Genomic DNA, 22,017 nt, shown 5'->3' with positions numbered 1-22,017 from the left:
CTCACCAACAATTATTGTTGCAAAGCACATCTTTCAAACCATGAGATCTTGATCTCCTCCTCAAAGTCCACTGGCAGGTATAAAATAGTGGGTTGAACCAGCACCTAGAACCAGCCCAGGTTCTATTACTTCTCAGCTATAGGACCGCGGGCAAACTATTAAACCTCTCTTATCCTGTTTCCTTACCTGTAAATTGAAGCTAATACCTATAGTCAGCTGTTCATGAGGTAAGAAATAGCACACATATGGTCTGGATCTCCAAAGATATATGTACAGATGTTATTAAAATATTTATCTTTCTTTAGCCTCCCATATATTTTACTTTTCAATAATTCTGTTTATTCAACCTAGTATAAAAGTATTTAGGTATTGCCACTTCTTTGGATCTTCATTTACTTATGAGGGTTATCATGTCCTGTAAAACTTAATTAAATAAATGGGTATGCTTCTCTGCTGTTAATATTGTCCTTTTGCCAAATTAATTCTCAGACCCAGATTGAGGTGTTTTTTGTTTGTTTTGTTTTATTTTGTTTGTACCAGGGATTGAACCAAGGGATGCTCAACCACTGAGCAACATCCCCAGTTCTTTTCATTTTTTATTTTGAGACAGGATCTGGCTAAGTTGCCTAGGGCCCCGCTAAATTGCTGAGGCTAGCCTGGAACTTGCATCCACCTCCCTCAGTCTCCCCAGCTGCTTGGATTACAGGTGCACCACCATGCCGGCTTTTTTCATCACCCCCTGATATCTTCTGAGGTTCAAGTTTTGCAGTTGCTTAAAACCCCAAGAAAACGTACTGGCCTTTGTCACACTTCTCTGGATACAATAAGTTCTTCGAATTCTCTCAGGTATAAGAGAATGCCAAGCAAATCCTGTGCTCCTCCCTGAGGAGCCTAGAAGACCTGAGATGCCCTGCCCAGGCTGCGGCCAAAGGTTTGCGGGAATCGGGCCACGGAGGGTTTTGGAGGTCAGCTCGACTGACCCCACCCCACCCCCACTTCATCGGAGCCACCGGGCCCAGGAGAAGGGCTTGGCCAAGGTCGCCATGCAAGACGGTGGCAGAGTCGGGCTCCAACTAGGTCTCGGCACTCACCGCACAGGGACCCCTGCCCCACACCGAGATGGTGTCACTCGCCCTACTCCATCCCTGGAAGGGATTTCCCAGGCCCGGAGCCCTCACCCGCAGCGACCCTGGCCCTGCTGGCCGGAAGTCCTGGGTGGGCCCTGCAGACGCGCACACGGCGGCACCAGGAGCCCTCTCGCGGCCACGCCGCCGCCTGGCGGGCCCCGAGCGCACGACAGCACCGGAGTCCGGCGCCCGTCGCCTCCCCGCCGGGGGCGGAGTTGCTGCCACGCCGGGGCCGGGTCGGCGCCTCTGGCCCCCCGCTAACCTCCTCAGGGCGAGCCGCGGGGCGGGGTGGCGGGTCCGGCCGCCCGGGGACGCTGCCCGCCGCCGGGCTGCAGAGGGCCGCGGGGCGCGAGGCTCCCGGCTCCTGCGGCCGCTGATGGGAGGCGGCGCACCCGCGGGCGAACGACGGCGCCGCAGCCACCATGGGGAACAAGCAGACCATCTTCACCGAAGAGCAGCTGGACAACTACCAGGTGAGCCCGGCGCGCCCCGGTTCCTGAAGCGGCGCCCTCCGCCCCTCCTGTCTTTTCCCGAGACCGCGGGGAAGCCAGTTCTCTGGGGTTCAAATCCTACTCCTGCCTTCAGCGCGCAGCCTGACCTTGGGCTGGTGACTTACCCCTCGCGGAGCCTCAGTTTCCCTGCCTGGGGAACGACAGTGCTTTCCAGGTAGAAATTTGTGTCGGGCACACCTTGCTCCCTTTCCCTTCCTCTCTCCCCCATCCAGCCTTAATGCTGGGTCCAAGCTGGACCCAAGCCACCCCTCCCAGCGACCACCTGGCACTGAGATGGAGAGTTAGAAAACGTGAGCCGAAAGCCTTGTCAGTCCCCACAGTCCCAAGAAGGGTTGGGAGTGGGGTTTTATAGCCCCAATTGTGGTCTTAACTTGGGCTGTTTATCTGTTGGAGTCTATCCCTCTGGCCCCAACATGGAAATAACTGGAACAAGAAGGTAAGCCAGGTACCATTCTTACATGGCCACTTCTTTAATCTCTGTCAGCACCCCCAATAGCACTCCTTAGATTCTTCTAGGTTCCAGTACCAGCTGTCAGGATCCAGGATCCCACTGTCCTCCCACCCATGTAAAAAATTCTTGTAGATGAAGCCCCCACCCCTGACTTACCAGGATCCCTGGCCAACTGCCCAGCTTACCTCTGCAGCCTCAATTTCTCCAGGTCCCTTGCCTACTGACTGCACTACCACTACCTCAGAACAGTCTACAATCCCCAACTGGCCATGCTCTTTCCTTCTTCCCTCCTTCCATTTCTTTCTTTTCTGTACAGTTTCCTGGGCCTGAGACACCTGTCTCCAGGTGATCTCTCCCAGCCTTCAAGGCCTTACTCTGATACCTTCCCTGACTCCCCCAGGCAGGACTGACAGGACCCTGTTGTCACCACTGTCTTGGGAGAGAGGAACATAGTAGATACCTGGAGCTTTCATGAATATTTGTGTTGGCATGAAGGAAAGCGAGCTTGAAGTGTGGGTCCTTTGATGTGGGTGAAGGTAAAATAAGTGCCCCTTTGTCTCCTCCTTATCAGTAACACAGATTTCTCAGTTCCTCTTGTGAGACTCAGGAAAGAAGAGAGTATTTATGGAGAGCTAGAAGTATACCTGACACTGTAGTCAATGCCCTCCACGCATCAACTCACTTGACCATCACAGTGAGGTGGATCATTCGCTCCATTTTATAGGAGAGTAAACAGAGGCTAAGGAGCCTTGGACATTCAAGTCTCACTTAGAAATTTTAATAGCAAACCCAAGGTTGGCTTTCTTCCTTTGGGATGAAGTGGGCTGGACTATGTGCTTTTTTGTCCAGAAGACACTCAAAGTTTAAGTGAGACAGACTTTTACCTCCAGTGTGGCCCTTGTGATAGAGGCAGGTGTGGAGTGTGTTCTAGGGAGGAGCGTTAGCAGGCAGGGGAATACCTGGAGGTAGCTGGCTTTTGCTTTGTCTGCAAGATTTAGAAACAGTGCAGTGCTTGAACAAGCCCTTGGAAGATGGGTGCATTTTACTCAGCAGTGCATGAGGAGACATTCCAGGTGGAGGTGGCAGTTTGAATAAAAGCTTAGAGGTAGGCATGGGCAAGCAGCCCATACCCAGAAACAAAGAATGGTCTGGGGTGGGGATAGGGAGCCTGGGTTCCCACTCAGACCAGCCTATTGGGTTACCCATCAGAGCCAGTCCCAGTGTTGGGTTCTGATCCTTTGCCAGGCCTGGCTAGACCCTGCCAAGCGGGTGGGAGAAATGAGAGACATGAAATCTGAGAAGCCCCATCTCCTTCCCTCTGGCTGTCCAACATGGCCAGCCAGTGCTGGATGGGGTGACCCTGAGTTATAGCCACCTCTGCCCCAAGTGATCACCAGGTTTCTTGGGACTTCCAGCCTGACAGTCTTCTCTCCCTAAGGAAGGGTGCCTTCTTCCTAGTTCCCAGGTGTCATTGGTTCCCAAAGTTTAAGCTTCTGTCTAGGTCACTCTGAATTGTAAATCTATTCCCCAGAACCTTCAAACTCTCACACAGGCCTCACTACCTTTCCCAGAACCCACCGCTGCTCTTCCAGCCATTCCAACTCTCCATTTTCCTTTAGCCCCCATTTTCAGTTAAGAACAAGTCTCTTTTGTGTCTCACCTGGGTACCTCTCCTTTAACCCCAGGGCCCGGCCCTGGTCCAGACCTCCTCAGTCTCCTGGGAATGAGAGGTCTAACTGCTCCTTCCTCACCCCTCCTGTCTGCTCCCTCCACCCCAGCCACTCACTGGCTTTTGCCACAGTTCCTTGGTTCTCTCACTCTTTCTCCCTCTTCCTTCTTTCCCCTTCTATCTCATCTCTTCTGTTCTGTTCTCTCTCTTCCCTTTTCCTTTCAGTGGACACTGTATATCATCATTGTAAAACAAAAATTTTCTATGAAAATAATCCATGAACAAAGAGTTGCATTGACTGCACTGCCAGTCCCCTCTTGCTGTAGAAGACCCTAGGGAACCATTTATGGAATATGGACTCCTGGTGCAACAATGCAGGGACAAAGGACAGGAGGGATCTTCTGAAAATTCAGGTCCCAGTGCTGCTGCTGGTCCAGGCACCCCATCTTAAGGACCATTGATGTAGAGAGATGTAATAATCATGATAAGAGCCCAGGTTTATATGGGAAGCTTTTGCATTTTTGCCAGTAGAACCCTTGGGTCAGGACCTGAATACTTCCTTTCTAACCCAGGGTCAATGAGAGAGGGGAGGGGAGGAGGGAGCAGACAGATCAGAAGAGAGGAGATCAGGAACCAGGACCTCTTCATTCCAGGTCTGCCAACAACCCCCTCCTGGCTAGTTAGCAGAGTCCTGGCCCTTGTGACTGGCACCTTCCAACCTCAGAACCAGCCTGCAGCAGAGGGTCATCTGTACCTGGAAGGTTCAGTCAGGCTGCCTGAACCAGGTCTCCAGAGTATCAGCCCACATGGTTCCCAGCCTCTCTGAGTCTTAGACCTGCCTGCCAGGCAGGAGTTTTCTGCCTGCTGGGTGGAAGGTGGAGCCACTGCTTCCCCAACCTGAGCCTTTCATGGCTCCCACAGAGGAGCCATTGCCAAAAGCAAAGCCAAGTCCCCCCAGGAGCAGCACCTACATTTCCAAGAAGGGCAAGGCAGCATAGAGTCCTTCATCTAACTCCCAGAGAGCTGCAGGTTGCTCAGAAGGACAGATTTATTTGGCTTCATGGGACCCAGACATTCTTACCAACTCTCCCCAGCTGAAGGTGCCCAATGGAGCCCTCCCTGTTGTGGGCATCCTATGGGCATCATTCTTGGCCTGCCTCAACATGCAATCCAATTGACCTGATGTCCAGAGGTTTCAGGTCTTATCCAGGCCAGCCTGGCTGTCTGCAAGCCTGGGCTGCAGCCATTCACCCTGCATCAGAGCAGCTCTGCTCAGCATATGGCCCCAGGAGGCCCTCCAGGCTCTGGGCTCTGCAGAGCCTAAGAGGCCTTCTTCCTTCATACTGCAACAGTGGACAAAGACACAGGAGCCCAACAGCGGAGGATACACATAAAAGGCCTTCTCCATTGGCTATTTTAGGAAGTGCTGGATCCTTTTTACCTCTTTGCTTCCCTCCAAAGCCTGGCATAAAAAACACCATCAAAGGGCTGGGGCTGGGGTTCAGTAGTAGAGCGCTTACCTAGCATGTGTGAGGCACTGGGTTCGATTCTCAGCACTGCCTACAAATAAATAAAAAATAAAGGTCCATTGACAAATAAATAAATAAATAGACACCATCAAAGATGCCAGTATTTTTTACCCACTATAGGCAGACCAGGCCACCAGGTAAGTCCTAGGAGGTTATAATCTGTATGACCTCAGGAGCTGAGTGCTGCCCATTCTGGGTAACCCACCTGGGCCTCCTTAGCAGCCTCCACCCTTTCTTTTGTCCAGATGCTTCCAAGGCTCCCTGCCCACCCTCCTCCTCCACAGCCTCTTCCCCCAGTCCTCTATCCCTCCTCTTTTCCCACTGTGTGACCTTACCCATTTCTGTGGCTTCAGACACTGGATATATACTGTTGCTTCCTCTGTCCACATTCCTGGAATTTACTATCTCCCAACATAGGGCTGCTTCCCATGACCATCCAGAATGCACAATGTACCTTGCACACCTCCATGAGGCCCCATCCTCAGGACCTGAACTAGTGTAATGTGGTGGCCATGTGCATCCTCAGTGGAGGTCAGAATTTTGTGTCCCAGCTACCTTCCCGTTCTCTCACAGCTTATTCCACTGGCCTTTAAGACAACCTGTGAACTCCAGCTCCTTCTTTACTGTGCACCCCCAAGCATGTCTCACAGCCCCACTCCACCCATGCTTTGGCTTCCCAGGCAGTGGGCAGATGTGGGAGGGGAAATAGAGTCTCTTCTGCCCCCAGCACAGGGCTGTGTGGTGAGGACTTGTGGCTCAAGGGCTCTGGGAAAGGAAGAAGCCTTGGGCCGCACAGCCCACTGTGTGTATATGTTTTCCCTCCACAGGACTGCACCTTCTTCAATAAGAAGGACATCCTCAAGTAAGTGTGGCTTCTTGTCCACCCTTTTGGGGCTGGGGCTGCAGCAGGGGTGGGGCCAGGGACCCCATATGGGCTGACTGTAGAAGCTGGAGCTGAGAAAGAGCATCTATGCATTTGAGGCCTTAGCTATACCCAGCGCCTGCCTTGTGGACTCAAGAACTTCCCACTGCTCCCAAGGCCCTGATCCTCCTGCCAGGAATGGAGGGAGCATCTACTCATTACATGCTAGACTCTGGGGTGGGAGGGTTTCAGGTACATTTTCATTTAATTTTCACTGTGACTTTATAACAAGAAGATTCTGTTATCCCCTTTTAAAGATGGGACTCAGCAACTTGGCCCAAGTTACATAGCCAGGGATTGGAGATCTGGCTTCTGACATCAGGTCCCTTGCTGTGTCCCTGCATCTTGGGGCCTACTACCACAGGTATCCCCTGTTAGGCCTCTCTAGTTCCAGCTTTGATGTCCTTTGACTCCTGGGATGTCCAGAAACCAGGAATCTCCTTCCTTCCCTGTCCTCGCAGGTTGTGGGGGTGGTCCTGGACAGGAAAATGAAGGGGCTTGGTAGTCTCAGAGCCCCAGGACCAGACAGTGGAATCACAGAATGCCAGGAAACCTGCTCCATAGCCCTGGCTGGGCTCCTTTGCTCAGGCTATCAGGTGGCATTAAAAGCCAGAGAAGTCTCAGGATCACTTTCCTTGGAGATCGATGGACAGGCTGGGGCTGGAGTTTGGTGCAGCTTCTCAAGATAGCTGTTCTGTAGTTTGTCACTGCCCTAACCACTCTGCTTGGAGAGGCAGTGCTCCTCTCTTCCCAGGCTGCCATTTCAACTTGTCCCCTGAGGGGGGTGAGGTGTACCCCACTTCCATCCCCTCAGAGAGATAGGGCTCTCCTTCCACTTCCCAGCTCCATGGCTTCAAGTCAGGTTTGACCCTGCCTGAGCCTCAGCTGCTTCTGGGAAATGGGATGACAGGACTGCTGTCGAGAGGCAGTAACCCCAGCGTGGTATCTAATAACTGGGATTTGGCCAGAGCTTGAGTGTTGTGGGGGTGAGGACCCCATTGGGACAAGATGGCTCTCAGAATGTAATCTTGCAGCAGTTGCTCCTGGTGTTCTGGTGGCATCTTTGACCTTTCAGAGTTTTGACACAAAGCTTCATTTAAGCCTTGCCACATTTGTCCTCTGCTGTGAGGAGCTCCCAACATCCACTTTGTAGATGCCAGACCCAGACTGATTTTCCTTTAGGCCCACAACCATTTCCATTCTGGCCACTGAAGCCCCTTCCCCCCAAGTCTTTGTGCTGACCATCTCTGCCCAGGGTGCCCTTTCTCATGCCATACTTCCTTTCAGACCCAACTTCAGTCACTCCCTTCTCTGGGGAGCCTCCCGACTCCCTGCCAGCCCAGTGATCACACAGAGTTCTTACAACTTAATGGTGCTCTGTGGGTTTGTGGGCTCAGATGCCAGCTTCCCTTGAACTTGTTGTCAAGTAAGACTTGGGTCTCTCAGGCTGCTCCTGGGATTGCCCCTGTAAATCACTGGTGAGGGCTGGAAGAGTGTGTGGGTGAGGGACGACTGGCCATGGAGATGGATCCAGCCTGAGGAGCAGCTGCCACAAGGAAGCAGGCCTGCGGCGGATCCCTGCCCTTCTTGTGGTTTTACTGAGAGCAGCCAGGTTGCCCCTGGGGGGATGAGGGAAGAGTGGCTCAAGGTTAGGAGTGGGAGTCAATATGACAGACATCTGGGGGTATTCCTGGCCTCTTTGCAAATGAGGGAGTCCAGGCAGTGAGAGTGCTTAGGGAGGACTGTCCTGGCTCTCTGCAGTCTCATCTGCAGAGAGCCTTTATAATTCAACATCAGAGCAAAGGCCACAGCTAAGGTCCCAAAAGCAGTGAAGGACCTCTCCACACACCTGGACACACCCACCCTACTGCTTTGTCACTGGTGTATTCAAGCCCAGACTCTATGTTACTAATCATTGAGGACCCACAGAATTAGACTCAGGGTTTTTCCTATGAAGTGACCATGTGGGGAAGGGGAGGGATGAAGCCTGGCATCTGGTCCCTACTATGTGGCACCTTATGTGTCTCCTTGCCACATCTTCAGGGTAGGGACAGCAGTGTTTGCTGGGACTATTTTCTGGGAGGGCCATGTCAATGGTATTTTAAAGACAACTAAGAGCTACTTGGAGTTCTGTTGCCCACCTGTGTACCTTCAGGGAAGGGCGGTGAGATAAGGCAGGAGGTGGGATTACCTGTCCCTGGAGGAACCAGGCATGGCCACTTTGGTTCCTTTTTAGTATCAGCTTCTTTACTCTTCTCCAGCCTTCTCTCTGGGTACTAGTAGAGGCCAGTGTGACTGATTCCTATCCACCCAGGGAAGCACCCCCCCTACTGTTTACATCTCAAGTCCAGGCTGCTGAGGGCCATTGCCAAGTAGGAATGACGCATCGAAATTTCCTTGCCAGCGTACCCCATGTTAAATGGACTTGCCTTGGAAATTCGCTGTGACATTGCATGTGTGTTTGAGAAAGGTGACCCTGCTCAAGGACCAGGGTGGATCCAGGTTTAGGGTGTATCCTGCAGGTTTTAGGAAGTATCCCGGTTTAGGATAATTTGGGTTTAAGGCGTTCCCGGTTTAGGACAATCTGGATTTAAGGCAGTTCCAGGTTTAAGGTTATTGCTGCTGGGAATAGGGCATATCCTGCTGCCTAAGTTCCCGTTGAGTTCTTGTGGAATTGAGAAAGTATTTGGGATGTGAATTGTGCGGCAGAACTTGGATTTCCCCAGAATGTGTGTAGAGGCCGGTGTGAGTTCGGGAATAAAGAATTGCTGTTTGAATCTACAAGGTGTGTGGTGGCTCGTGATTCTGTGCCCAGCCAAGACTGCGGCACCAGGCAGCACAACTAAGACCTGGAGCCCAGAAAGAGCAAGGAGCAAAGACCTGCCCAGCAATGCACAGCAGGGCAGCAGCAGGGCCAGACTGACCAGGCCCAGCCTCTGCTAGTCTGCCCTCCTCCCAAGACCTCAGTGCAGCCACCCTGCCCCCACCCGGATGGTTTTCTTGGTAAGCTGCACCCTGAGTACTGACCAGATGGCGAGGAGGAAACCTGAGCAGGAGGCTCTTTGCAGCTTGGGGCCTAGCTTTCTGGCAGCCTTGGGTCAGTGACACCGAGTCACAGATAACCATAGAGCTGATTCTCTCTCTACTTCCTCCACCCCTACCCTGGTAGATCCAATTGCTCCCCAGGACACAGCTCTTCTACCCGCTCTCTGAGCCCAAATGGGCAGCCCACCCCATTGGGCCACCCATCCCTTCAGCCTCCTTGCTGTCTGTGGATCAGATGCTTAAAGCTTCAACTATGGCGTCCCCCATTACACTGTGCATGAGTGGCTTAGGAGTCCTTGTCCCCTGGGTATAAAGAAAGGCTCACCAAATTAGTAACCCCAGATGTTCATCTTGTTGTTACTTTACTGTTTATTTTCTCAGCCTTTAAAAAACTTTGTGTAATCTATTTTAGTTACTTTTAATTTTTTGTTGCACATGTAATATAAATTACTGTAAAAAATTAGAATATAATTTCTAGTATGAGCAAGGCCATGGGTTTGATCCCCAGGAAGTAACACACACACACACACACACACACACACACACACACACACAGAAAAGAAAAAGGAAAGCTAGTCAACAGAAGACAAAAAATGTACCTTATAATCCTAACCCCACCCATGAAATAATGTCTACTAATATTTTGTTGTAAGTTGTGCCAGCATTTTCTTTTATGTTTATCAAAAAGTCAAACAATATTGTTTTGTAATATGCTTAAAATTGTTTTTTTAAGACAAATTGTAAGAATTTACAAGAGAGCTACGGAAAATATATGGTAGATCTGCAAAAAAAAATTAAAAATAGAATTTCCATACAATCCAGCAATTCAGTTTATGGTATATAATCAAAAGAATTGAAGACAAGTTTGTACTCTCATGTCCTTAGAGCATTATTCACAGTAGCCAAAAGGTGGCAGCAACCCAAGTGCCCCTCAGCAGATGAATGGCTGAACAAAGCACAGTATACCCGGGGAAAAGAATATTATTCAGCCTTAAAACAGAGGCATTGGGACACATGCAATATACTAGATAGACCTTGAGAACATTATGCTACATGAAGTAAGCCAGTCACAAAGAGATGTACCGTATACTCCACCTTAGCGAGGGACCCAGAATAGTCAAATTCATAGAGACACAAAGTTGAAGGGTGGTTGCCAGGGGCTGGGAAGAGGGGGAAGAGGGGAGTTACTGTTTCATGGGTATAGAGTTTCAGTTTTGCAAGATGAAGAAAGTTCTGGAGATGGGTGGTGGTAATGTTTGCCTGACATTGTAAATGTCCTTAATACCATAAAGTGTACACTTAAAAATGGCCGAGGTAGTCAATTTTATGTGCATTTTATTACCATTAAAAGTAATTTTAGGGGGCTGGGGCTGGGGCTTAGTGGCTGAGTGCTCGCCTCACATACGTGAGGCACTGGATTCGGATCCTCAGGACCACATTCAAAAATAAGTAAATAAAACAAAGATATTGTGTCCATCTATAACTAAAAAAAAAAAAATTTAAAGTAATTTTAGTAGTTAAGATGGTAAATTTTGCTATTTTAGCACTATTTTAAAAACTAATTATAGCTAATAAAAAAGAAAACAATATATCAATACCCTCACCACCCAAGATAACCACTACTAACATTTTAGTAAACAACCTTCTTTTCTGACTTTCTTTTTTTATACAAGCTTTTAAAAAATTATTAAATGGACTCCTATTGTACATTCTACTTTTTTCAGTTTACATTGTGTGAACAACTTTTTTGGACTTTGGTGCTGGGGATGGAACCAAGGGCCTCTTGCCTGGTAAGCATGTGCTCTGCCACAGCAACACCCCCAACCAACTTTCAAGATCATTAGGTATTCTTCTAGAACATTTTAAATAGCTGTGTTTACTGAGTGTCCCTTAATTGATTTAGCCGACATCCAGGTGACCAAGTTTTCACCATTTTAATTAGTACTGAGGTGACTATCACTGAGGCACCTTCACATAACTGCATATTGGGGATTATTTCCTTAAAATACAGATTTCAGGATCAAAGTAGAATTTTAAGACTTTTGAATTTTGCCCACACTATCGTTACAGGTCTTTTTGTCTTCTGACTTGAATAACCTAAGAGTCTGAAACACAGCTGCCTGCGGGCCAGCATGCACTGTAAATAAATGAAGCTGCCCAGTCTGGGGCTCATTAAAATAGCAGCTGCAGAAACAGTTGCTCTTCAGTCCCAGCATAATTAGCAAATCCAGATGCATAATTTAAAGTCTTTTAATTTGTACATGTTGGTAACAAAATTCTAAATTTTAATTCAGCTTTTAATTTAATTACTTTATAGTACTGTGTAAAAGTAAAACACAGCATCATTAGAGTATTGCCTTTCTTTATTATTATTATTATTTTTTTTAAGTACCAGGGATTGAACCCAGGGCCTTTGCCTATGGTAGGCAAGAGCTTTACCACAGAGCTATATCCCTAGCTCCTGGTATTAACTCTTTCTTATTAGGAATATACACTAATTATCTTAACTACCTAAAACATTATACCCCTTGATAAAGTTTCATGTTTTTAGTATTCATTTCATATTAATTTTATACATAGCTGGTTTTGTTTTATTGCTTCTTTAAAATTGTGGATTAGTGTTTTTGTTTGTTTATTTGTTTTTAGCAGTACCCAGGATCAAACCCAGGGTCTCACCCTTGCTAGGCAAGCACATTGCTACTGAGCTACATCCCAGCCACTGAATTAGGTCTTTTTAATCATTTTTTATTAGGCTAATGTTGATATATAGGAAAGTTGTTACATAGAAAATCTTCTAAGCTCTAATTCAAATATAATTTTTTTTTGTTTTCCAACAAGTAATGATGATTTGCCTCCTTCTTTCCAACATTTATACGTACTCTTTTATTGTTTTAACTAATTATATTAACTAGCACTCCAGAGGGAACATGTTATATAATGATGGTGATTATAGGCATCCCACATTTATGGGTTTATTTCCAGTATTTTAAGCGTGATTTTTGGTTTTTTTTTGTCGGGGGGTATTGGGGATTGCACTCAGGGTCACTTTGTCCTCTGAGCCATATCCCCAGCCCTATTTTGTATTTTATTTAGAGACAAGGTCTCACTGAGTTGCTTAGTGCCTCACTTTTGCAGAGGCTGGCTTTGAACTTGCAGAAGCTGGTTTTGAACTCACAGTTCTCCTGCCTCGGCTTCCCAAGCCCCTGGGATTACAGGTATGTGCCACCACACCTGGCTGGCTAAATATGATGTTTGATGTTGATTTACAATGAAGATGTCCTTTTAGTTCTGCTTCTAAGCAGAAACTACTTTGTTTCTGTTTTACTAAGAATTTTAAGATTCTGTTGACAAAAAAAATTAAAATAAAAAATCCACATGCTTTTAACATTTTTAATTTTTATTAAAAAATACTTTTAAAAATTTAAAAACTTTGCAACTGAGGCTGCAGCTCAGTGGCAGAGCACATACTTAGCATGCATGATGCCTTAATTTCCACCCCCATCACCAAGGAAAAAAAATCAAAGATAGATTAAGCAATAAGTCAGCTTCCCTCTAACTACACTTCTCCACTTCCACCTCATGGGGATCTCAGTGTGAACATGTGGTGTGTACAACCACACAGTCATAAATGTATCTGTCAAATTGATCAAAATTTTTGTCTATTAATATCATTTATAGTCACAGATTTCCATGCATTGAACCATGCTTGCATTCTTGAATAAATCCCACCTGGTCCCAGTGTATTATTCTCTTAAAAACTGCTGGACTTGATTTACCGGTATGTTATTTTAAAAAGAGCTTTGCATCTGCACATGCAAGTGCCCTCGGTTCATTCTGGATGCTACTCACTGGGTTTTAGTATCACGGTTTTATTGATTCTTTAATACAAACTTGGAGGCCTTCACATTTTGCCTTATGCTCTGGAGCAATTCAAGTAGCACAAATATTATTTCTGGTCCTAGATGTATGATAAGAGAAATATATAAATCATCTTGAACTCAGTACCCTTTATTGGGGAAATGGTGACAATGTTTAGATTATCTTCCAGAGTGATTTAGGATTTCAAATTCTTCTTAGGTTTACTTTAAAGAAAAAAATTCTAACATTATTCATCATTTTAGGACAGATCTGTGTACTAGGGCAGAAGCTGGCTTCCCACCCGGGCAGAAGCTGGCTTCCCACCCTAGCAGAACCTCCTCAACCCTGGAAAAGCATTCCCAGCCCCTCTCCCAAACCCTCTCCTTCCAGGAAGCCCCACACATGTCAGTCAACATGCTAATAGCTACAGTTGAGAGCCAGGATGGTTGTTTGTTTGTTTGTACTAGGGATTGAAGCCAGGGGTGCTTAACAAGCCTTTTTAAATTTTTGAGACAGAGTCTCACTAAGTTGCAGAGGGCCTTGCTAAGTTACTGAAGCTGGCTTCGAACTTGGCAATCCTCATGCCTCAGCCTTCCAAGTCACTGGTATTACAGGTATGTGCCACCATCACTCAGTAAGAGCCAGGTGGTTTTATGAGCATCATCCTATTTAGTTCTTACAAGTGTGACAATAGCAGGGTGGCCCCCATTTCTGAAAGAGAAATTTCTTTTTCTTTTTCTTTTTTAATTTGTTTTAATTAGTTACACATGACAGTACAATGATCGTTTATTTTTCAAAGGTTACTCCACTTACCCAAAGCCACTCTGCTAGTGAGAGAGTGTTTCCAACCTCAGCCTGACCCCAGGCTCCTGCTGCAGCCTGACATGAGGCTTTAAGCCAGCCTTCACATTTTACCTTATGCTCTGGAGCAATTCAAGTAGCACAAATATTATTTCTGGTCCTAAATGTATAAGACAAATATATAAATCATCTTGAACTCAGTACCCTTTATTGGGGGAATGGTGATTTAATGGAGATTTAAGCCAGCCCCCAGAAATAGCCGAGCATCATACTCCTGCACACATACTGTGTTTAGGTGTCAAAGTCAAGTGGGAAATATAAAAATTGGAAACACAATGGATCTGTCTATATATGGATTGCAAAACAATTTGTGGTTGTAGGGTTTGGGGACTGTTTTTCTCAATGCAGGAAATAGAAGCAAAGAAAGTCCTTGAGCACCCTCTTATGGAAAATCCCCACTTGATCCTGCCACCCTGGTTTTTGTTGACTCCCTCACACCTAAGGGATAAATTCTTGGGCCTTACCCACCTCTAGCTTCCTCCAAGCCATGGAGCTTCTTTGTGAATTCAGGCTCTTGTAAGAGGATGGGAAGTGGGCTTGTGGCATTTTGCTTTTCATTTGCCCTGGACAGTCTCTGAACCAGGTGTTGATGACATACATGCTTGCCAGAGTGGCTTGACTTGCAGGGGAAACATGGAGATCTGGGTTCAAGTCTCATCCCCACTTCTCACTGGTTGTTTAAGCAGGGAATAGGCATTTAACCCTTGAGCCTTAGTTATCCCACCTGAAAAATAGGAGGCTAATATCTACCTCTCAGGATGGTTTGGGAATTAAAACAGGAAAAATAACTCTCACAGCCTTAGCTCAGGGCCTGGCACAAGTCGGCACTGGGAGCTGAGTTCCTTTTGTGTGTGAGCTGGGGAAGTAATTAAATGCTCTGCTCAACGCCAAGAGATGGGTGGATCCCAGTGAGGTTCAGGTGGCTGTGTTGAAGGATTTGCTAAAAGAGGTTCTGAGTTGGGCCACTTAGAAGACCTAGGCTGACCCAGACTTTGAGGTGGTAGGACAGCCCAGGCCCAGGCCCAGGTGATATGGGGCCATACCTGATCTAATCTCAGTAGCCTTGGGCCTCACCTTGTACAGTTTACCTACCGCAGCCCCGAGAGGATCACTTGTTTCCCCCAGTCCCCAGCAGCACTTCATTGAAACAGTTCTTATGAATGCAATTGTACCGGTCTTGGGAAGGAGACTATTCTCTGGAATGGCAGGGACCTGGACCAAAGGACACAAGGCAAAGGAGGCCTGGATAATGGGGACCTTCTAAGTGAGATGGTGTCAGGATGCTTCTCATCCCCAAGGGTCCATGCAGCATGCTGAAGTGGTCTTGTGTTCCTGAGTCCAGGGCAGGAGATGGGATGGGAGCCTGCAAACTGTGCCATCAGTGAGGAGGGCTGGACCCAGGGCAGTAAATGGGCTTGGTCCTGATGGCTCCCTGCTCTAGGCAAGTTGCAGGTGGCCCATTCACAGGGGCTTCCTGAGGATGTAAGGTCTGCTGGAGCTCTTTAGAGACCAATCCTGAGAGCTCATGTTGGGGAAGAGGGAACTGGTCCTTGGTTTTGCAGACCCCCAGGACTGGCAGAAAGAAGAGTGGTTAAGAATTTCTACTCTGGATTTCCAGTTCTGGATTTGTTTCCTGGCCTTCTACATGCCCTAGTTGTGTGGCCTTAGACAAATCACTCTTATCCTCAGCTTCATTTGCTGAGCTATAAAATGGGGTCACAATGCATCTTTATGCCCAATGATAAGGAGGATATCAAGTAAGGTGACATGTCAAGTCTTAGCATATTGCGTGAAGCACAGAAGACTCTTAAGAGTCCAAAGGGGTACGGTCCCAGGGATGAGGGTGATGGTGATGGTGGTGTGTCGTAGAAACGGGAAGGGTCTGGACACAGTCTGATTGTCAGCATGGGGGTTCAGGTAGAATCTTCTTCCCTCCCAAGCTTCACAGTCTTGTGGGCAGAGCTGAGGTAGGTTTTCTGGGGCAGAGGCCCACACAGAGCAGCATTGGTCCACTGGGGGATCAGGGTGACATCCCCTCCAGTGCTTTTCCTCTGTTTCCCTCAAAGGCTTCATGCACGGTTCTACGAACTGGCCCCCAACCTTGTTCCGATGGACTACAGGAAGAGCCCCATTGTCCATGTGCCCATGAGCCTCATCATCCAGATGCCGGAGCTCCGGGTATGTGAGAGGCCTTCCCAGTTGGGCTGTGGGGATGGGGAATCTACACCTCTGGATGGACAGCAGAGGCACCCAGCTCTGGGTGAATCCTTGCTGCACTCTTTGTGGTTCTGTGGCTCTGAGCTGACCACTGAACCTCTCTGTGCCTCAGTTTTCTCATCTGCACTCTTATGAATAAATGTGGGGAATCAATAGGGTTACTGTGGATCAGTGGCTGCCCTGCTGCTCAGCCTTTGGCCTGTGCCCACCTGCCTGCCCCTTCATGAAGTGGCCTCTGTACTTGACAGATATTATATCTGCCCTTTTAGACAATTTTTCTGTCTCTTCTTTGTCTGGCTGTGGCTTCTTGCAAGGTCAGCATGGGCATCCATGGCTCACTTCTCAGAACTGAACATAGCAAAAATCACCTGAAAATCTTTTCAGAATGCTGATTCAGGTTCAGTGCATCTGGGGTAAGTCAACATTTTATTTTCTCACTAGCTTCTGAGTGAGGCTGGTCCTCAAACCTCCCATACATTTGAATGGTTCATTTCATGAGTTCCTCACCCAGAATATGTAAAGTGCATTCCAACATTAAGGAGACATTTGGAAGCTGGATGTGTTGGCACACTACAGTAAGTCAGCAACTCAGGAGGCTGAGGCAGGAGGATTGCAAGTTTAAGGTTTGCCTGAGAAACTTAGTGAGACTCTGTCTCAAAATAAAAATAAAAAAGGCCAGGATGTAGCTCAGAGTTAGAGCACCTCTGAGTTTGATCCCCAGTTCCAAAGGTGGGGGATAAATATATTTGGGTGCAACTCCACATGCCATGGTGCTTTGCAGATGACCCCTCTCCTAGGATGTGGGGCCACAGCATTACCCAGCATCCTCATGGGACTGCACCTGGCTGACTGGAATCAGGAGAGACAATGAGCCCAAACCTTGCCTCTGGACAAGCACCAGCCTGGCCTAAAGAGGGGTGGGAGACCAGGCTCAAAGGGTCATGGAGAGCATAAGGCACTCATGGGCAGAAACCATGTGCTCTGTCTCTGAGCTCTGGGCTGGGCACTGAATGGGGCCGGCCAAGTGCTAGCCCAGTTGTGATGGAAGGAACCCAGGAGTGTGGGACTCTGCACGATTTGGTATTAGAGAAAGGAATCAGTGTACAGCCCCCCGGGGAGGCAGTACTGGGGGTGGTCTGGGAGAATTGGTTGCAGGCCTGGTATTTGAACCATCTCTGTGACTCCCACAGCATGTCCTGTCCTGTTATCCAACCCTTTGGGGCTCCACTTCTGGCTCCCACCATCTTGGCTTGACATGACCTGAGCTACCCATGCCAGGGAATGTCTTCTCTTGCCAAGGACAGAACCCTATCCATCAAGGCAGAAGCCTCTGTGAGCTGCCCTGGGAAATGACACAAGGCCCTGCTTCTGCCTCCCATGAGTGTACAGAGGCTCTGCTGAGCTGGAGAGCTTGTTTAGTTATATGACGTGACTGATGGAATGCTTCTATGCTGGGCCTTGCATACTTTAAATCCTTGAATCCTCTAGCAACTCTTTGGAGTAGGTGCTATTACTGTTCCCATTTTGCAGATGGGGAAATGGAGGCTCAGATGCTTGTCTAAGGCCACACTGCCTGTCAGCAGTCTTCTGATTGCTGTGACTATTTTCCTCAGGAGAATCCCTTCAAGGAAAGGATCGTGGAGACTTTTTCTGAGGATGGCGAAGGGAACCTCACCTTTAATGACTTTGTGGACATGTTTTCCGTGCTCTGCGAGTCAGCTCCCAGAGAGCTCAAGGCAAACTACGCCTTCAAGATCTATGGTAAGCAGGCCCTGGAGGCAGGGAAGTGGTATTCAGGGCCATCTGGCCATCCAGTTACTGCTGGCTCCCACCATGGGAGACACCAAGAACAACAAGGCTGACCTCTAAAGAGTGCTGGTCCAGGGCTGGGGTTGTGGTTCAGCGGTAGAGCACTCGCCTGGCACATGTGAGACCCTGGGTTTGATCCTCAGCACCACATAAAAATAAATAAGTGAAATAAAGGTATTGTGTCCAACTACAACTAAGAAAAAAAAAATATATATATATATATATTTTTTAAAGAGTGCTGGTCCAGCATGGGGGCAGTGAGGGACACATTCTGCCTGAGAGCCATCCTCAGGGATCCTAAGAGCAGAGGAGGAAGAGACTTGCCCACCATGGGTTGGGGTTAGTGTGAGGAGGGAGTCACATATGATGTCATTTAATGAGGGCCTAGAGGATTTGAGAAGATTTGTCAACTGGACACATGGGAGTGGTCAGCCCTGGCAGAGGGGGCAGCCTATAAGGACTCAGAGAAACAGGAAGACACAGGACTCAATAAGATAAAAGAGGTTTGGGACATGGTGGGGCTTGTGGCAGTGTGGGTCTGGAGAGGTAAACTGGGGCCGGGTTGTAAGGAGCCAGCCTGGGAGTTTGGGTCTAATGCTCAGGGCACCAGGCACTGCAGGGTGTCCAGGGGAAGGGAAGCTGTGTTTTGAAAGATCTCTCAGAAACTTTGGGGTGTGAACAGGAGCCATACTGAATCTGGGTCCCAGAGATGAGGTGTGGGCCCGTGGTGGGAAGGCTGAGCAGCAAGAGAGACCCCCAAAGTGCCAAGGGTAAGGGGGCTCTTCATTTCACCCTAGCACAGCACAGCCCTCTGCCCCGTTGTCTCACTGGCCACCAGAGGGCGATGGGCACTCAGGAGTCTGAAAAGGATACAACTTCACATAGCTTACATTGCTGTGTCAGAGGCAATGAGCCCCACAGGCCCAAGGGCATTGGTGTCAAATCCTCAGCTATCCTTAGATGGGGGACATTGAAGTCCAAGGAGGGGCTAGAACCTTCCCTAGACCAGAGAAGCCAATGACAAATTTGTCCTTGGTATTTTGAGCAGCTGGTGGAATCTAATGCAATGGGACCCATTAAGGGATGTCTTCATTTTGTCATTGTCATGTTTATTTCAAAGGATTTTGGTTTAGATATATCTGTGCACTCACATTGTCTTTGCATATGAGAAAGACAGTACCTGCTTGTCCACCCTCCACAAACTGTGGCTTCATGGTTCATGTATGAAACATATAAAATGCTTCCCAAATTCCACCCATCATCCCTCCAAACTTAGACCCCAACATGTTGCTTCTGGGAAGGGTTATTGTCCACCAAAGACGGGGAAGAGCACACAAAGGCCTCAGTTTCCTTTCATGAAATGGGCAGAGGAATCCAGCCAGCCAGCAAGTCTTTCCAGAGAACTGCCTGCGTGTCCCTTCAGTGGCAAAAATGAATCCCACGTGTGCCTGCTCTGGAGGCCATCACAAGCAAGTGCGGAGGTGGAAAGTACAGGGTACTCCCAAGGGCTTTAGGCTCTAGTACCAGCACCCACCGGGGACCTCAGGCAGGTCTCATCCGATCCAACTCTGTTTCCTCATCTGTAGAGTGGGAATTCTAGGTTTACCTATCTAGTAGGTATCATTTAAAAACTAAATGAGGGGGCTGGGATTGTGGCTCAGTGGTAGAGTGCTTGCCTAGCATGCACGAGGCCCTGGGTTCGAACCTCAGCACCACATAAATGTAAAATAAAGATATTGTGTCCACCTAAAACTAAAAAATAAATATTTAAAAAAATAAAATAAATAAAAAAAATAAAAACTAAATGAGGAAAAGCATGCTGTGCTCACATTGCAGTTATTCTCTTCCTCACTACCATTAATGTCAGTTAGCTTAGTAGGCTAATCTGCAACTGTGTCAAGAGGAGCTCAGTGAAGGGGACCCTTATGTCTAGAAAGCCCCTCTTGGGCGGGGGGAATTTGAGGGAAACTTCCCCCAGGTGTTTGCTGGGCAAGGCATCCCAGGCAGGAGAAACCGCAGGTGCAAAGATCTGGCAGTTGGGCTGAGAATGGTGAGGAGGGGTGGAGTTCATCACCATGATGATTCTTTGTGTAGCTCATTCCTTGAATCATTTTGCTGTTTGGGGCAGTGGTAGTGCCTTTTTTTTTCAGTACAATCAAACCATGCTCCCTGCTCTGTGTATGAAGGCCAGCCAATAGCCTCTGAGGGGTGTCTGCATCTCCTGACTTGGTGTGTGTGTGTGTTTAATTGACAGGTGAAATTGTATGTGTTTATCATGTACAACATGATGTGTGACTACATGTTTGACTTGAAGCCTGCCTTAGACAATGTGGTCCCATTTAGAAAGCAGAGGTCTTAAAGTCATATAGGCCCCAGTCAGAATCTCTGTTCCATCTCTGACTGTCTCTGTGATCTTAAGTCAGTCACTTGGCCTTCTTGAGTTTTGATTTCCTCAGCTCTAGAAGCCCACAGAGGGTAAGGCCAGAAGGGACATTTGGCCTGAGCCCAAAGTTCCTGGGGAGCCTCAGATTTGGAACCGTCTCTGACTGGGTATACATATAGTCATTGTAGGGTTTGGTAGGTACTCTGAATGTTAACTTGTTAACTGGATATTTAAGCCATATTTTATGGGTGAGACCCTCTTGCACCTCATCAGCTGGCACAAAGATCTAGTATCCCCAAAGTGTGCCTAGAAATGCTTTGGGGAGTTTAGAGGCTTAGTGAGGTCAGTGTGACCAGCAAGGAGGAAGGGGTATTATAGGACCAGACCTGAAGGAACCCACCCCTGGCCTAAACATCTCCAATCCATGCCACCCACCCCACAGACTTCAACACTGACAACTTCATCTGCAAGGAGGACCTGGAGCTGACACTGGCCCGGCTCACCAAGTCAGAGCTGGATGAGGACGAGGTGGTGCTCGTGTGTGACAAAGTCATAGAGGAAGCTGACCTAGATGGCGACGGCAAGCTGGGCTTTGCTGACTTTGAGGACATGATCGCCAAGGCCCCTGATTTCCTCAGGTGCTGTCAGCCCAGGGATTGGGCTTGGGGAGGGAAGATCAGAATGTTGGGGCCACATCCAGGAGGACTGGTCTTATGGTACTTCCATGGTTCATGATGTGCAGACCAGGAAGCAATAGGTCATCTTCAAGGCTCAGATCCTCTTCTTGTGTGGCTGGCCTTGTTCTTTGAAGGACCAGACTCTCCTGGGAAGGATACAGACCCGGAAGGTCCTTCAGTTATGACGGGTGCTGGAAACCTGGAGGATAGCTGTTGGTTCCTCTGAACCTTCCTTCCCTTGGGGTGATTAATTGTGCCTCTGTGCAGGCTACCCTAAGGAACTGGCCAGGGGTGGGCCAGTTCTTTTTTCCTAAGGAGCTTCTACCTGCCCCATCCAGGACCTCTCACCCTCTCCTTTCCTTGCTCTCTTTCCAGCACTTTCCACATCCGGATCTGAGGACACTGCCAAGGCTGTAGGACCTGGAAGCTCACCACCCAGCTCTGCTGCCTATACAGGTGTGGCTGCATGCTTCCCAGGAAAGGAACGGCAGCCTCTGGGGTTTACACCCATGAACATTTTCTGTGGCCCTTTCAGCAAAAAAGAAAGAAAGAAAAAAAAAAAAACCTTAATGAGAGAAGTGGGTTGTGAGGAGTAGGACCCTTCCCAGGGCTCCCAGTAGTCCAGCCCCAGGACACATAGCCCCTGAGCAGATCCTTCCATCCACCCCTCTCTCCCCATCAGAAATGTCCCTCCTGGGAGGGGAAGGAAGAAAACCCAACAGGAAGTAGTGGGGTCTGACTTGACCATGTGCTGGGTTGATACCCCAGTCACCCAGAGCAAATACAAAAAAAAAAAAAAAAAGGAGAGAGAAAGAGAGAGGGGTCAGGCTTTTAATGAGCTATATAATCTTCTTCCAAAATCCAAGGCTGAGCTGTGCCCCACTCTGGCCTGTTCCTCTTCCCACCACTCCCCAATGTGAAGCTGTGTGAGGTGAGCGGTGGGTCCAAAGGGCTCTG

General features: G+C 48.2%; 1 protein-coding gene across 5 annotated transcripts; it reads left to right on the top strand.

The window, feature by feature from the left end:
• The first annotated feature begins 823 nt into the window (after positions 1-823).
• Positions 824-21,921, top strand: CIB2 (calcium and integrin binding family member 2). 5 transcript variants are annotated; one of them, XM_081291033.1, is made up of 6 exons: positions 1,412-1,600; positions 12,391-12,470; positions 16,041-16,152; positions 17,805-17,952; positions 20,826-21,021; positions 21,436-21,921. In XM_081291033.1, the coding sequence occupies exons 1-6, from the start codon at positions 1,550-1,552 to the stop codon at positions 21,455-21,457; spliced, it is 609 nt and encodes a 202-aa protein (XP_081147159.1). In that variant the 5' UTR covers positions 1,412-1,549; the 3' UTR covers positions 21,458-21,921. The 5 variants fall into 5 exon arrangements, with proteins under 5 accessions (XP_081147158.1, XP_081147159.1, XP_081147160.1 ...); XM_081291034.1 differs by lacking the exon at positions 12,391-12,470 and adding an exon at positions 6,116-6,150; XM_081291035.1 differs by lacking the exon at positions 12,391-12,470 and having other exon boundaries at positions 1,468-1,600.
• The last annotated feature ends 96 nt before the right edge of the window (positions 21,922-22,017 follow it).

This window comes from Spermophilus citellus, assembly GCF_964194105.1.
Source record: "Spermophilus citellus genome assembly, chromosome: 4".
Classification (NCBI taxonomy): Eukaryota; Metazoa; Chordata; class Mammalia; order Rodentia; family Sciuridae; genus Spermophilus; species Spermophilus citellus.
The sequence above is the reverse complement of the archived record's forward strand: the minus strand, read 5'-3'. Positions and strand labels throughout refer to the sequence as shown.